The sequence below is a fragment of the Bombus bifarius genome, unplaced genomic scaffold, assembly GCF_011952205.1.
Source record: "Bombus bifarius isolate JDL3187 unplaced genomic scaffold, Bbif_JDL3187 scf7180000008206, whole genome shotgun sequence".
Taxonomy (NCBI): domain Eukaryota; kingdom Metazoa; phylum Arthropoda; class Insecta; order Hymenoptera; family Apidae; genus Bombus; species Bombus bifarius.
This window is the reverse complement of record NW_022884510.1, coordinates 186,393-201,628: the sequence shown is the minus strand read 5'-3', so window position 1 is coordinate 201,628 and position 15,236 is coordinate 186,393. Positions and strand designations below refer to the sequence as shown.

Here is a 15,236-nt window from a genome sequence, read left to right as displayed (position 1 = left end):
TGTTCTTTATTTTTTTTTTTTTTTTTTCTATTTCCTCTTTCTCATCGCGGTTTCTCATTTGCGCGAATTTAAGCGATAAGAGTGCGCGATTACTTTTGATCTATCTAAGTGAGAAGACATTCTCGTGACACGGCGTTACGTACGGTGGAATTACGATGTAAAAAGGAGATCAACAAGAAGAGAAAAAAAAGACGCTCTGGTGGTATTTTCTTTCCCCTCGTTAACATGTAAGTGTTTTTCGCTCGTGTTGCCAGAATTTACTCTTGGCAGGTGATAAAAGAAAAAAAAAATGAATATAAAGATTTAAGAATTTAATCGAGATGAGATAGAAGTTTATATTAATATAGAATATATCAAATAGATTATATTAAATATATAATATATCGATGTACAATAATTCTAAATGACGATTTATTATTATAATTGCTACGATTATCATATTATATTATATTATATATATTATGTTATTATTATTATCATTATTACTTACTACTACTACTACTACTATTATCATTATCATTATCATTATCATTATCATTATTATTATTATTATTATTATTATTATTACTACTATTATTGCTATTATTAAATCCGTAATAAGAATTATCGAGGTGGATTAATCAAATTTACGTTGCTTTATGCCCTTGGATCCCGACGATCACACGCGCGAAGCGTTTTCGATTAACGATCTGACTTGGAAATCTCTGGTACATATATGGTAAATCATGTTTTCAAGTCGATCCTTGGACGCGACAAAAACGTCTGCATCTTTAAAGTTGCAATTATCCGTTAAAAATTGACAGTACGGTTAATGACATTTCTTTTCTCTCTCTCATTATTTCTTTTTCTTTTCTTTCCTTTTCCTTTTTTTTTCCTTTTCTTTCGTTTTCTTTTTTTTTTTTTTTTTTTGCAAAAAACACGCGATTTCATATTAAAACTGTTTCGTCACGAAAACCGTTCACTGTGACTTTATTACAGTACTACCGTCTGTAAGCACGTTCGCTGACCAAAACGATCTTTCGATGTTGTACATTTTGTTACTCGTGCTTAACCGTTCTAGCGAAAAATTATTCGATTAACTGCGTGTAATCACCGCGAAGAAAGACAATCTCATGATACATGCTCGTTGTAATCTAATCGATGTAAGTACTTACGTAAGACGATGAAAGACTTACGCAAAGCCAAATATCAAATGCAGCGAATCGTTGTCCTGTCGTTGTTGTTGTAAAACGTTCGCCGGCTGTTTCGATATTTTACTTTCCTTTCTTATTTTTCCATCGTTCTACCTCTTTTTATCGTACAGCCATTAGCGAAGCCACGACTGTGTGTCGTTTGGTTCGTTTCATTAGTATTTTATAAGAAACGACTAATGGGACGATCGGAAGCTGTATCGTCGGCAACTTATTAACGGCGAAAACCACGTTAATATTGCGAATCGCGTTTCACGTACTTTCAAAGGCCAAGTTTACGAATCGTTTAAACTTTCGAAAGTCTTCCTAAATTGTGTACAGGACTTTAAAATCGATTTCTCTTCGGAATTACGCATCGATTCGATTCAGGAGAATAGCCTCTGTTGGAAATGAACTTAGCATTTGATATCGCTGCAAAGATGTATCTGTGTACACACGCGCACACACATAGTATTACAGTTTAAAAGATGGAAATCCTTCAACCGAACCTGTAAGCGGTTAGACACTTTTTTAAGAATCGGACTCTACCTTACATCGACTCTATCTTCGGTTCGATGCTTGCGCCGCTTTGTCATACTCGTAATTGGCAATAGTATATTGTATCGATATCGTGACGTTGTAAGAGAGCGAGCTTCGCAAGTGTCATGGCCCTTAATTATCCTTATCGAGCGGTTAATTACCAAATTACGACAAATGACAAGCGCCTCGTCGCTGTAATAGGAAAAAGGAAGAAAAATGTGGTCGCTCGACGAGATTTTCAATTTGAATTTCTATGGAATAAGCTCGTCGCGGATTCCTTTCTGTCATATTTCCGTACAAGTATGCATGTAAATAGAGTTTATATAATGGTAATATGCGCGAATACAGGAGCACTTAATAAACTGGATTATGATGAAGCTTAAAGAAGAGGAATCTGTCATTCTAACGATCCATCGATTTAACGTCTTCGTTTTATACTTTGTTTTTACTTTCCGACGAAAATATTTTTTATTTTCTCTCTCTCTCTCTCTCTCTCATCTATCTATCCATCTATCTATCTATATATATGTTTATATATTAATTCAAGTTTGATTAAAATAAAACTTGGCAAAAGTGTCGTCAACGACCTAGTTTGCCTACGTAGCATCAAATTCCACTACTTATTGCTAGTAACGGATATTCGATATGCGCCAATATATGGAACAACCGGAACGACGATTCTTTCGTTCAGCGCGAAACATCGCTTCGGTTTAATTAAAGCCGCAACGTTACGTAAGCTTTGAGAATCAGTGGATCTTTGCATGCTCGTCGATCGTTGGTCCACTCCTCGAACGCTGTTTCCTAGCGATCCTCAGACCTTCGTAATTACTGTCGTTTTAACGATGGCCCATCCTTCACACCGGCGCGGCGACCTAATTCCCGAGTGCTTTTCCCACTCGATCCTCCAACCCGTCGCGTCGTTTCACGTTCTCTCTTCTTTTTCGCTAATAGAACGATTTACTTTGTTTTTCGATCGGCCAGCGCACGATGATTCTTTTTAAAAGCTCTCGATCAACCGGTGCTCGAGATTGTTCAATTAGCGCGATAATCAAGTCCTTGCCCTCGGCCCACTTTTTACTTTTTCAAACACTTTTTAAAACATGGCCCGTTGTTCGTCGATATTTATTAAATAGTGGCACACAGAGTTATTTTGGAAAATAAACGAGGTCGCGTCGATACGTCCTCCCTACAATTATACAGATTCACCAATTACAGAGATATGCAAATTCTTTATAAACTACGATTAATAATAATAATAATTTGTTCGATTTCGATCTGGATCTCGCGGCCAACCAACCCCATACTTCACGATCGTTACAGTTACGTTTCTTCGATACGCTACCCTTTTACCATTATACGCTATTTATTGTTATACGTTAATAGCCTACGTCGGAAGTTACGTTTGTTCCTCGTAAATGCTGGTCGATTATTCGGTGATCGTTTAGAAGATGTTAATCGACGAATTGGGTGGATGCGTTGGAGCGAAGGCTGGTAGATTCTATGCGCTTTAAGATAAGAGGGGAACGAAATGAAAAGGAAATGAAAGAGGAAATAAGAAAGCCACTCGGTGTTTGAAAACTTGTCGCACGTATCTGGCAAAGTTTCGTCGAAATATTTCAAAGCGAAACAACGTTGCCGACTTTTCACGGTCGTTGTTCGTTTTGTTCCACCGATATGCCTATATTTGGAAGGAAATCGATGTCCAAGTTGCGACAAATTCACCAGATTCGCTCGAAACTCTGCGAGTAATTCGAATTGATAAATGACTCGTGATACGACTGTACGCCCGCATACATCCATTTTGCATCGAGCTTTTGTCGGAGTTTAACGAGCCTCCATTCGATCTAGCCTGGCAGGAGAAATTGCGACGGGAGTCGATGAATTAGGAATTACGAACCGTGTAATAATTTTCCAACTCGCCGTCCATTTCCTCTCTCCTGCGTATTCCTGCTTACTCGTTGTTACCGCGGTATCGCCATATCTTTCATATCTCGTCCGTTGGCTGCGTTTCAGTTTTTTCGCCGTGTTACGATCGTACCGTAACGATTGCCGCGTGTCTCCTATTGTATCGTAGAATGTCTAATCAAGTTATAAAGTGTCGGATCCCGTAACGATAGACGTTGTCGTAGAAACGCTTCGTAGATCGCTTCTTACCGATTAAATTGCACAGCACGCGTTCGAAAGCAATAAGCGATGAGCGATCGGGCGAGAAAACATCGGCCATAAAAGGCTGACCGTAATAAGCCGGAAGAGCGAGCAGCGAGTTTCGGCGTCGTCCTTTGCGAAAGCGAATAGCGCGTCATTTCCATTCCTACGGTAGATATCTAGTTTCCTTCGGCTTCTCGCAAATCGATCGAAGCATCGAAGCGAGTATCGAAGCGAATTCGCGACGAAAGAAACAATCTTTCTTTCGATAAATAGATTTTTCCGAATCACGGTTGTCCTCTATCCCCTTAGCGATTGGAAACGTTCGCGAAGATTTCGACGCAACGTATTTCGTTAGCGGAGAACGATACTTTTTCTGGCAAATAAAATACCGCCGCATACATCAGAAAAATTGTTCGCGAAGAGTCGTCGAGACTGTTAAACCCTCGGATATAACGAAAGCTCTTTTACGATCGGCGCATGTCCAGATGGAGTTGTAAATCATTTCGATGATCGTTAAGAGCCACTAGCGTAACTTTTCCCAACTCGCTGGTTGCTAAAATCGCCGCTTTCCCAAGCGATCGTACAAAAAGTCAAGCAGATCCGCGCGATAATCAGATCAGGCTCGCAGAACTGGAACTCGACTAATTTCCAACTTGGTTGTTCCCCTTCTTCTACGAAATTCCCGGGGAATTATCGGACGTGGCTGTTGGAAGCAGAGGGAAGCGCGCAGGCTAGAATGGCAAAGTCGGTCGGTTCGCGTCCCAGAAGCCGTCCCGTAGCGATCGTGCCAGCCGAAAACCCGGCGCGAGCGTGTCGCGTTCCGTGTGGCTAGGGGGTGGCGTCCGCGCAGGGGATGCCAAGGTGCGGACGCCCCCGGTGCTGCCGCCAGCTTAGCGGAGACTGGCGGAAAGCGGGAAACCTGTTCGTCCACAGTTCATCACGGCCTCGCAAGCCGTTCGAACGGACACACGGCCTCGTCGCGTTCCGCCATCGCCGATCCATCTCGTCGTGTAAACAAAATCCACGGCCTCGCGTATCGCCAACTATTCTCTCGTCGTCGAACCGCCATCTCCTCCAACCTCGTGTTTGTCGAATCGATCGCGTCCAACGAGCACCGCGTCCGATCGTTAGCGTCACGTGTCCTGCCAATCTTCTCCTTCCTCGAATCAAACGGATCGAAAGGACTAAACGGTTGTCTTTTATTATCGATCGGCAGCTTCGACCGACCGATCTAATTTTCGACAGCGACAGCGACAGCGACAGCGACAGCGACAGAGAATTCTTTTCGATGAAAAATTCTCGTTCGGCGGTAGACCGGTCGATCTTTGGTCGGACCCGCGGCGGATAATTACCATGACTCGTTGAAACGAGCTGTGACAAGGGTGCCGAGCGGATTCGAAACACGTGGCCTGAGTTTAGCCGCGGTTGTTGCGCGATTCGCTAAATCCCGAGCGCACAAGCGCCGCTACGTTGTGTCAGCGAGTTGTATCGTAAATTGTTTTCGTCCGACGTGAGTCGGACAAATAAAGAGTATGTAAACGGAGACGTTTTAAAAACAGGCGTTTAAAGTTTATTACAGGAAAGAAGGAGAAACAGAAGAGAAAAAGGGGGTGAATGTGGGAGAAAGAACGCTTTTTAAAAAATATCGTACGAACAAAAGCATCGTGGTTCGTTCTAGCAATCGACAAACGTCAGACCAAATCGATTGGAATCTAGATTAGAATTTAAGATCAAAGAGACTGGTCCGAGAAACATCGTCAAAGTTGCCCTCTTGCGTTAAGATCGATCGTGTTAGAAAGTGCGATAGAACAAAGTGTTTCGTAGAGAACTGCCGCCGTGTTGATCGAAAGTGAGACAGAAACGAGTTCGACGAGTGTTTGCGCGATATTTTGCCAACGATATGGGCGATCGAAGAATCCGTTAACGAAACGTTGACCGGAAATAGAAGGACGTTGCAAGAGCGAGTCGAAACGAGAGCTTGCCGTCGGATACGATGACGTGCGATACACGTCGGGAATCACAGCACCTGTGGAACCTCGAGGTAAACCGTTTACCTTTCTACATACCTATCCGTTATCCGATTTACCTTGAATATCGCATTCCCTCGAGCATCCGTCGAATCGAATAGTTTCATTGCTCACGGGGATACTGGTGGAAGTCCGCAATTACTCTTTCTATCCTATCTCTATCCGATACCAAAGTATCGTTCGCTCATTTTTAACCGCACTATCTTCCTTCTAAAATTATACTCATAAATCGACGATTCGATCGTTTCATTCTTTACAATCGCTATAGTTTCGTATGCAGGTCAACGATGCGAGTACATCGCGAATGTTTACGCGTTTAAAGAAAATTTCAATTTGCGAAAATCTACACTATACACACACACACACATCTCCGGTACTCGTTTCTCCATTTTCGGTACAAACTCCTGGCGGTTCCATTCCTCTTCGTAAAAAGGTGTACGTAGCGAAAGTAATCGAGCAGAGCCGAGACGAGACGGAAAATTGCAGCCAATCAAGATTGTCGGAAAAGCACGATTCGAAATTTCTATATTCTTGGCGATGCGAACAAGGCGAACAAAGGGAAGAAAGGGTAAGAGGTGTCGTAAAAGCGTTACGAGACCAACGGACGAACGTTTCCACGTCTTAGTCTCAGTCTGCTCGATTTACCAACGTTTCACGCCAGTAGTACAAGCGCAGCATACGCCCGGCATTGTAGGGCTTCCTCGCTACTGCATACTTGCAGTAACGAAGCGAAATTTGATAAAACCGAGCCGATCCGAGACTACATTTTTCCAAGACGACTACATTTTGTCGATGTACCAGATGTTCGAAAGATGATTACCAGTCATCACTTGGACGTAGCTGTCGTTTTATCATCGTCGCATGAATTACCTCGATGACGTTATTATCGTCGTATGATTTTATCGATCGTACGATTTCAGTGATTAGCGGTAAACTTTCGGTAAATACAGGGTTATCCGAAAGAATGTATTACGCGTTTAAAAGGTGAATCCAATACTCGATACTTGCACGATGGAATATAGTATCGCGTCAGAGCATAAACCGTCGTGCTTGTTAAAAAGTACGTTGAAAAACGCGTAGAAATTTTACAGCGATAAAGTTAGGAAAATATAAAAGTATCTTTGGCAATTTTTCTCAAACAAACAACACGAATAAATCGATTTATCGGTATAAATCGTGCATAATCGTGCATAAATCGTGATCCTACGTAGAAGGGGGTCGCAGCTTCGCACCCTTGGCCAAGTGCAGAGGACCAGAGTAGATCTAGTTCCAGGTTGTTTACACTGTGCCGTTACTAACGCGCTACTTACACTGTTGCGCTTAACGAGTTAGACCGCGAGTTGGTCGATCAAGTTAATCTACGGTAGCTGTACCGTTAACTGTAACGACGATTTAATAATTCTTTGCCTGTAATTGCTCTCGCTAATAGCATCGAACGCCGAAACGCAATTTACGAATAAATTTCCCGCTGTGATTATATCGCCAGATTAGTGGCACGCCGTTGCGAACGCTGGTTCTCAGGTTGTGCTTCGTTTCCGGAAACTCGATGTCGATCGCCGGTCAAAAGTGACGTTGAAATCGTGCGGCAGATTCGCGTGATTTTGAAATATCCGACGGGATAGATTTAATGTAGTTTTATTTGAAATAAGGTATCGAGAGGGAAAGTGAAAAACGAACGAGTTTAATCGACCGAGCGAACGATCGATCAATTACCGATGAGAAGCTGGAACCTGACGTTGAGGAAAATATAGTTGGCGATAATTAAATCGTAATGGGATTTAATTCGGATGGAAGGAAAAGGGACGACGGTATTTTATGACGCGAATCAACCGTGTGGCTAAATTAAAGTAGTAAATTAGCTTTTCAATTACTTCGATCCAAGGAAACAAACAGCCACGGAAGAATAAAACGACTGACAAGATTGGACAGTGTCTACATATGTATAGCTACCGTTAATAGCCGTAGACAATAATTAGACTAAATAATTAGATTACCGGTCTGTAATAAATGAACAATTTTTATATTGTAATTTCGGAGGAACCGTTCAACGAACCGCGACCAACGATATTTGCTTTACGCTGCATATATCGGTCATCTTTCGATCAGCGTTCGTCATTTATATTTCGCCAAGGTATTGTTCCAGCCAATTCCCTCGTCGTAATCCCGTTTCGTTCGAAATTTAATTTTCTCTACGACGAGAAAGCACGTACGAATTTTGTAAAACCAGCGGATACGCACGTTTTACCGGTTCGATAATTTTTCGTTATTTTTCACATTGTGCAATCGCGAATAAGAGGAATCGACGCGAAATACGATCGTTTCTTTGAAAGTAGCCGAATGAAACTTACCGATTATCTTCCATCTATCCATTACGTACGCAAACTATAACTATCTTCGATTATATCTATAAAAACGGAAATATCGATAATTGCAATTACGTATGATGATATTTATTCATCTTGGATGAAAGGGTCAAGTTAATATTATTACGAACCGTGCAAAAATCTTACTCTTGGGCGCACAAATACGGGATACGTAGGATATAAATCCAAGACTTTGCACATTTTGTCCACGTTATAAGCTGAATAATACGCGTAGAAAAAGTAGTTTGCACTTCTAATGCACCATTTCGAATGCGTCCGATTCGTATCAACGACGAAACAAAGTTTCTGCAAGATTTCGCACAGCTTCGATTCTCTTTTCCAATTTCAGACTCCGAAGATGTGGAAGAATCGCACGGAGCCGTGCCTCGTCTCGTCCTCGTTCGAGCAGCCTGAGTCACAGAATGGAAATGCAACCGTGCAACGTGCCGCCTGCAACTCGTCCAACGAATCGCCTCGAGAGTCTCTCGGTTCAGTCCCGAGCACGTATAAGACGATCGTTGCTCGAACCAACGGCGTTCACCGATGAATCCGACTCTGTCCTTACGACTCGCGTTATCCCAGGAAAATGGCTGGCTGGGAACGGTGAAACGTGCAACGCAACTCGCATCCATATCTAACCTTTCGATATCATCCGTTAGCCAGCTAAAGCAAAGTGGATTTCCCTGCTCCTTCGATGGCCCGGCGGAATCTGCGACGGAACCTGCGGCGTAACCTCGTCGACGAGGTCGTCGAAGTAGCGGACGAGGACGTCGAGCAGCAGCGCGGATCACGGTAACGGGACGGGAAGGGAAAAAGTGCTGGAAAACGCAGCGAAAGGGAGGAGCTGCGGCGAGAAAGATGGAACTAAACGAGACGATGGAAGAGGATTCGAACAACAACACCGATCTATCGAGTCTGTCGAACGTGCTGGTCGATACTGGTCCATCGAATCGTTCCACGAATCCCTACGAACAGCAAAATGGCCACGAATTGGAACACGCGATTCTTCTAACGGTAAAAGCCATGGTAATGGGTTTCATCATTCTGTGCGCTCTGTTCGGCAATCTATTGGTGATCGTGTCGGTAATGAGGCACAGGAAGCTTCGCGTAATTACCAATTACTTCGTGGTCTCGTTGGCGTTGGCCGACATGTTGGTGGCCATTTTCGCCATGACGTTCAACGCGTCGGTCGAACTGTCCGGAAGATGGCTGTTCGGCTATTTCATGTGCGACGTGTGGAACTCGCTGGACGTGTTCTTCAGCACCGTTTCGATTCTTCATCTGTGCTGCATCAGCGTGGATCGATATTACGCGATCGTGCAACCGTTGGACTATCCATTGATCATGACGAATCTTCGACTGAGCACCATGCTGAGCGTGGTTTGGTGCTCGCCGACGGTGATGAGCTTCCTGCCCATCTTCGCCGGCTGGTACACCACCGAAAAGCATCTCGAGTTCAGAAGGAATTTCCCCGACGTGTGCGTGTTCCAAGTGAACAAACTCTATGCCGTGATTAGCTCCAGTGTCAGTTTCTGGCTGCCTGGAATCATCATGATCGCCATGTATTACAAGATTTACCGGGAGGCTGATCGTCAAGAGCGGATGCTCTATCGGTAAGTGTTTTCTTTCTCGTTCGTTTAACGCTCTAGGGCAAACAGCCACGCAAAATTATAGTTTACAGCGGCGCTACGAGTAACATTACGATGGTATCGTTAGAGCAAGATAATCGTTTAATTCTCTCTTTTTATTCTTTAATCGCGCTACGTTTGCAAAGGTAAACCCAGACGGTGCGTCTTTATCCGTTTACGAGTATCTTAAACATGTTATATCGTTCGCCGTTCAACCATTTCTTTGCACTTTGCCAGCCAGCGGTGTGTAATAATTGGCCAGGCGATCATCGCCGCTCTCAACTACGTACGCCGTATAGACGGCGAAGATTTCGATCGTATAAAAGATATTCGATGAGAATTGTAAATCCTAATTTTCGAGGAATTTCGGCTAAATCGAATCATTCGATGGAACAACTGGATCGTGATCTTTCCTTCCTCTCGTCTTTCGTCTTATCTCGTTATACGCTTCGCCGTTATTTACAACTTTACTTCGCCGTTTGATATCTTCGAATCTGAAATTTGTTCGGCCTCTACCTACCAACTACGTTATGAATTCTTCGAATTGAACGAAATCTTTAGTTTTCAAAGTAAACTTTAACGCTTTGTAACGCGTGTTCGATTTTCATAAAATTCGTGAAATTCGTAATTGGATGAAACTTTTCATCGCAGCTATTCGTACGTACGAGACGAGATTAAACTCGACTCTTTGGTATCGAGTGACGCGAAACACCGTCCACTTCTCCACTCGTCCTTCTCTCCACCTTCTAATCGATATTCCAACGTGCTCTCGATCTCTTTCGAATCTCGCGTATTTTCAGTTCTGTTCAGTCGCCACTACATTAAATCCATTTCTAGATTGAAACGGCTCATCCTGCGTGCACAATATGTCAATTTCGAAGATAGTTGCATCAACAAAGTCCACTAACAAAGCACTTGTTCTACCGCTGAAACGCGTATTTCATCTGTTCTTTCGTCGTTTCATCGTATTCTCATAGCAACTAATTCGAATCGTCTCTTAGCACGGTACGTCAAATTTACGAAATGAGAAATATTTTGCATTCTACGAACAATTGCTTGGGCGTCCGCTTACTTCCGCCTTACTTACTCCTTACAGATATCGGTAGCAGCTGCAGCGATCAAATTTTCCGATTTGATTTTTCTCGGTAATGGGCGAAGCACCGTTCGGCCGAGACGATCCTTTCCTGACGCTCGACGACACTTTCCTCTTTTTCTCGTCGATCGGCAGTCGTCGGAAATTGGATACGTCGACGCGAATGTACCAGTTATCTCTAGCTGAGAACATTTATGCATCTTGCAAGAGTTGCTTGATTCGTCGACGCGCGGAATTAACGTCGCGTTGCTTCTCCGATATGTGTACGTGCTGCTATGTACACCGAGACACGAAAGTCTACGCAGCTAGTGGTGGTTAACGAACGCGTTCGAACGGTCTTTGTTATATCGGCAAAATTTCAATTGCAATCTCTCTCTCTCTCTCTTTTTTAAAGAAAATATATTTTATAGTCATTTATGTACTAGTACTACTTATGTATAGTCATTTATATATATCGAGTACATACGGAAAAAGGAATTCGTAAAGGTGGTTTGTCGTCGTTCGTCGGGCCTCGAATACGAGATGAAACTTGAATTAAACAAGAAATAGGAGTATGACGTTTGCTCGGAGAAATAAAATTAAGCGATCCACGTATAAGAGACAGAGCGAACCGCGGTTTCGATTAAAAATTATTTCCAATCACGATCGTTATTCCTCTGTCTACTCGCGACGCAGTATTTTACGTCTGTGTCCTTTTGCCAAACGATTTCACCGTCGAGATACGGAACAAGTAAAGAATGAAAATCTCGTAATTAAGGATCGCGAGGACCGAGCGATTACCGGGACGACACGTCGCTGCTTCGCGACGTCCATTTGCTCCGTCCAAGTAGAGTAACTTACGAGAAAGGAAGAGAAAAAAGAAAAAGAAAAAGAAACAAAGAGTATCTCTTAAATTTTGTTGCTCAAAGGAACGCAGATGTTGCCGGAACCGCGTTTCCTTTATCGCAGACAAATGGCGGGCAAAAGTTAATTCAACGAATTCGACGTGCTTCTAAAAGCTTACACCTCACGATCGATATAGCTTACGGTGGTTTACGAAGTAAATTAACGCTGTAAATGCTGACATTCCGAAAAATTTGACAGTCCATTTATCAACTCTGTTTGACGAGAATTTCACGAATAAAATACAGATTCTAAAAGAAATAATTTATCATTATGATAAAAATGCGATACGATAGAAAGCACCGTAAATCCTTCGTTTCTCACGGCGAACAATTATCGTATAATCGGGAATACCTTTACGCTTTCACGTTTCTATCAAGCGTTCTTTCAGAGATTTACGTCCCGCCGTTCTTCAGCGTAATCGTTCTAGCAACGAAACCACCACTACCATCGCGTCGAAGATGAGACGGAGCGGTCGGAGCTTGCAAATGGGAAGGTTAGCACGTCATCCACGAGGAGGGACGAGGGTCGGACGGTGTTTATGAATCGATCCTGCAATTCTAGCAGCCGAAGGCAGATGCCTTTTGGTCTGCTTCTTATATTCTACTCTATATGGCAATGTCAAACACGTTCTTCGAACTCGTCAACTTTTCTTCGACGAAACGAGAAAATCGACCATACCTGTGTTTGTTTAATTATCCATCGGATGAAAACCGACCATTGACAGCGTTCTTCGTCGAGGTCCTACTGATCTTCGACTAATTTTTAAACTCAACTTTCTCGAAAGTCAGACTCGAAGCGAAAACATTGTGTTCTACGTTTTCGACGCAATAATAATAACTTCCTGTCATCTGTCCGTGTATCCTTGATTTTCGTCTTATCTCGAATCACGAAATCTTCCCCGCTTCGTTCGTACCACGAATTTATTTGTTAACAATTGAATATGCGTATATCGATCGAGGGATAAAAAGACCAAGTTAAGCTAAGTTATATCGGCTTTAGAATAAAGTTTTTGTTTTTCGAGTGCAACGCAGAGTGCGAATTTTTTCTACATTTCCAAGCTTGTTCACAGCCAGAATGGGTTAATGTAACTGCATTACGCTTTTTGTTCTACGACCGTGGTAATCGATCAACGTTCTCGAAAACAACTGTTTTTTTCGGATAGTGTACAAAAATTGAGGTAAAACCGCTGTGTCGTGTGCTACCATCCGCTCTTTTCCAACCTACTATATACGTATATTCAACGATATCTGTGCAATCTATCGTTTCTGTTATGAAATGTCCACAAATTTCAAGGGCAAAGGACCGAAAGCTTTCATTTATGTCGCGATTTAGATAGTTGCCTTTTTATATCCTGTTACGTTGATATCTTTCAAAGTCAAAGTTTCGTTCCATCGAACCGCAACTCGACGACTAACGATTCAACGGAGAAACATTTGAAACATTTTCAAAGTTTATAACGCGTTTTACGATATCCGATCGAATATCCATTGATTTCGAATTGCAGGAAGAGCTCTCATCTTATAATTATTCTACTTTTCGTCAATCGGCGTTCCGATAATCGAGCTTCCACTTTCAGCTTCCTGTTACAAATCGATCCGCCGAATTATACGTCTCAGAATAGAATTAAAATAGTAAAACCTCGCTAGAAGCTTCTAGAAATCAATTTCCCGTGAATACGTAAAAATTTCGCGATCTAAATACAAATGGAAGGTCAGGTAAATGCTTAAATGCATGCGCATAGATAATAATCGAACGACTATTGAACGTATTCTTCGCAGGTTTTCGATTTTCGAGACGCTCTCGAAAATTCAGCGTCTCAGCGGTTCTCGAGCTTCGATACCGGGGGGAGTCGAGCCAAAGTACTGTTTTACGTCGTGGCTACGAAATTGCCGTCGATGAAATTTTTAAAGAGTCACGCGTCATCGATTCATAGGCATTCACGGCCATTCATGGGCATGCCAGGACGAAAGTGGTGCGTCGTAATAACTCGATTCGATCTAGGGGTGGAGGTCATTCGTCTGGCTAGTCTGGAAAGCAACTATTCGCCAGCGGAGGAGGCGCTGAACTTTGTCGGGAGAAGGAATCTGTAATTCGTTTCTTCTTCCCTTTCTGATCCGCAAAATCTTCTATCTTGTAATACGTAATTCTCGATATATGTCATTTTGTTTTCACATTGTTCTACTACTTGACTTTATTTTAAGGAATTAACGATTATTACCAATACTATCAGATCACTATCTCGGACAATTATTAGAAATTATTACGAATATCGCCAAGTTTAACAAATTAAGAAGTTTATTGCGAATATTATTAGATATAAAAACGATTTAACGAATTAATTCGATCAATTATCGCGAACATCGCGTTCATACACCCTCTGTAAATTCCCTCATTTTATACGAAGCGAATGGAAAATTGTATAGTTGGTCAATCGCATCGCATCGTTATTTTTAGCAACTTTGCTAACCACGGCCGAGTTATACGTTTCTACAACGTACTCGTTATTTTAACAGCGGTGTTAGCAGAGATGTTTAAACAAGTTTTAGATAAAAAAACTTGTGTGGTAACACGGCTAGTAGCTCTACAATTTGAAGAAGTTTGTTTCGATGAAACGTACTCTCGCAAATATTTAAATAATTTCAATACCGTAAATTGCTGTTCAACGCGTACGTAATAAACGAGTTAAATTCTATCGAAAGACCAGTTGAAACAAATGAAAGAGCAACGTTACAGAGATTGAACTAATAAAAAGCTATAAACTGTAGAGATTAAACAATTTTATGAAATGTAGATCTTTATAGGGAAGAATAGTATGCTGGCGTGCCTGCGTCCAAAAAATCGTTAATCTTCTACAGCAACGATATCGTATTTCGATTTTCTTCAAGTTTACGACAACCCGTAAAAATATCACGTCCACCTGTCTTTCGAATTCCTAAAAATTCTCAATCTGCTACAAATACTGTGGCGTCCTAGTTTCTAAAAATGTTCACAACCCAGCGAAACAACGTGCTACGCATCCTGCAACTTTGACAAATTTCCATCCTCGCTGAAACGGCACCCCGTCTTTGCTCTCAATTTCGAAAAATTCCCAAATAAAGCACATAGAAAAATTGCAACGGTTAATTAGCATATATTTTTCGACGAAAGTAACGATAATTCGATCTCGTTTGATACGACGCTTTCTAAACGACTGTTCTCGATCTGGCTTTCGTAACGTCTGACCGATATCTACCTCTCTGGTTCGTATCGTCTCGCTTGCTCAGTAACGATCCATCTTTGAATCGTCTTCAACTTGGAAACGCTTCCAATCGAACGACGTATCCAACATCGCAAGTATATACTTAACGCGCGATAATAAATGCAGCGATGTAAAAATACTCTTT

General features: G+C 42.1%; 1 protein-coding gene across 1 annotated transcript in view; it reads left to right on the top strand.

Moving 5' to 3' along the window:
• The first annotated feature begins 9,074 nt into the window (after positions 1-9,074).
• Positions 9,075-15,236, top strand: part of LOC117210555 (octopamine receptor beta-1R-like) — a 46,579-nt gene continuing 40,417 nt past the window's right edge. The window contains exon 1 of the mRNA XM_033453688.1: positions 9,075-9,860. Coding sequence (XP_033309579.1) covers positions 9,106-9,860 — 755 coding nt within the window. The 5' untranslated portion in view covers positions 9,075-9,105. The remainder of the gene's footprint in view (positions 9,861-15,236) is intronic.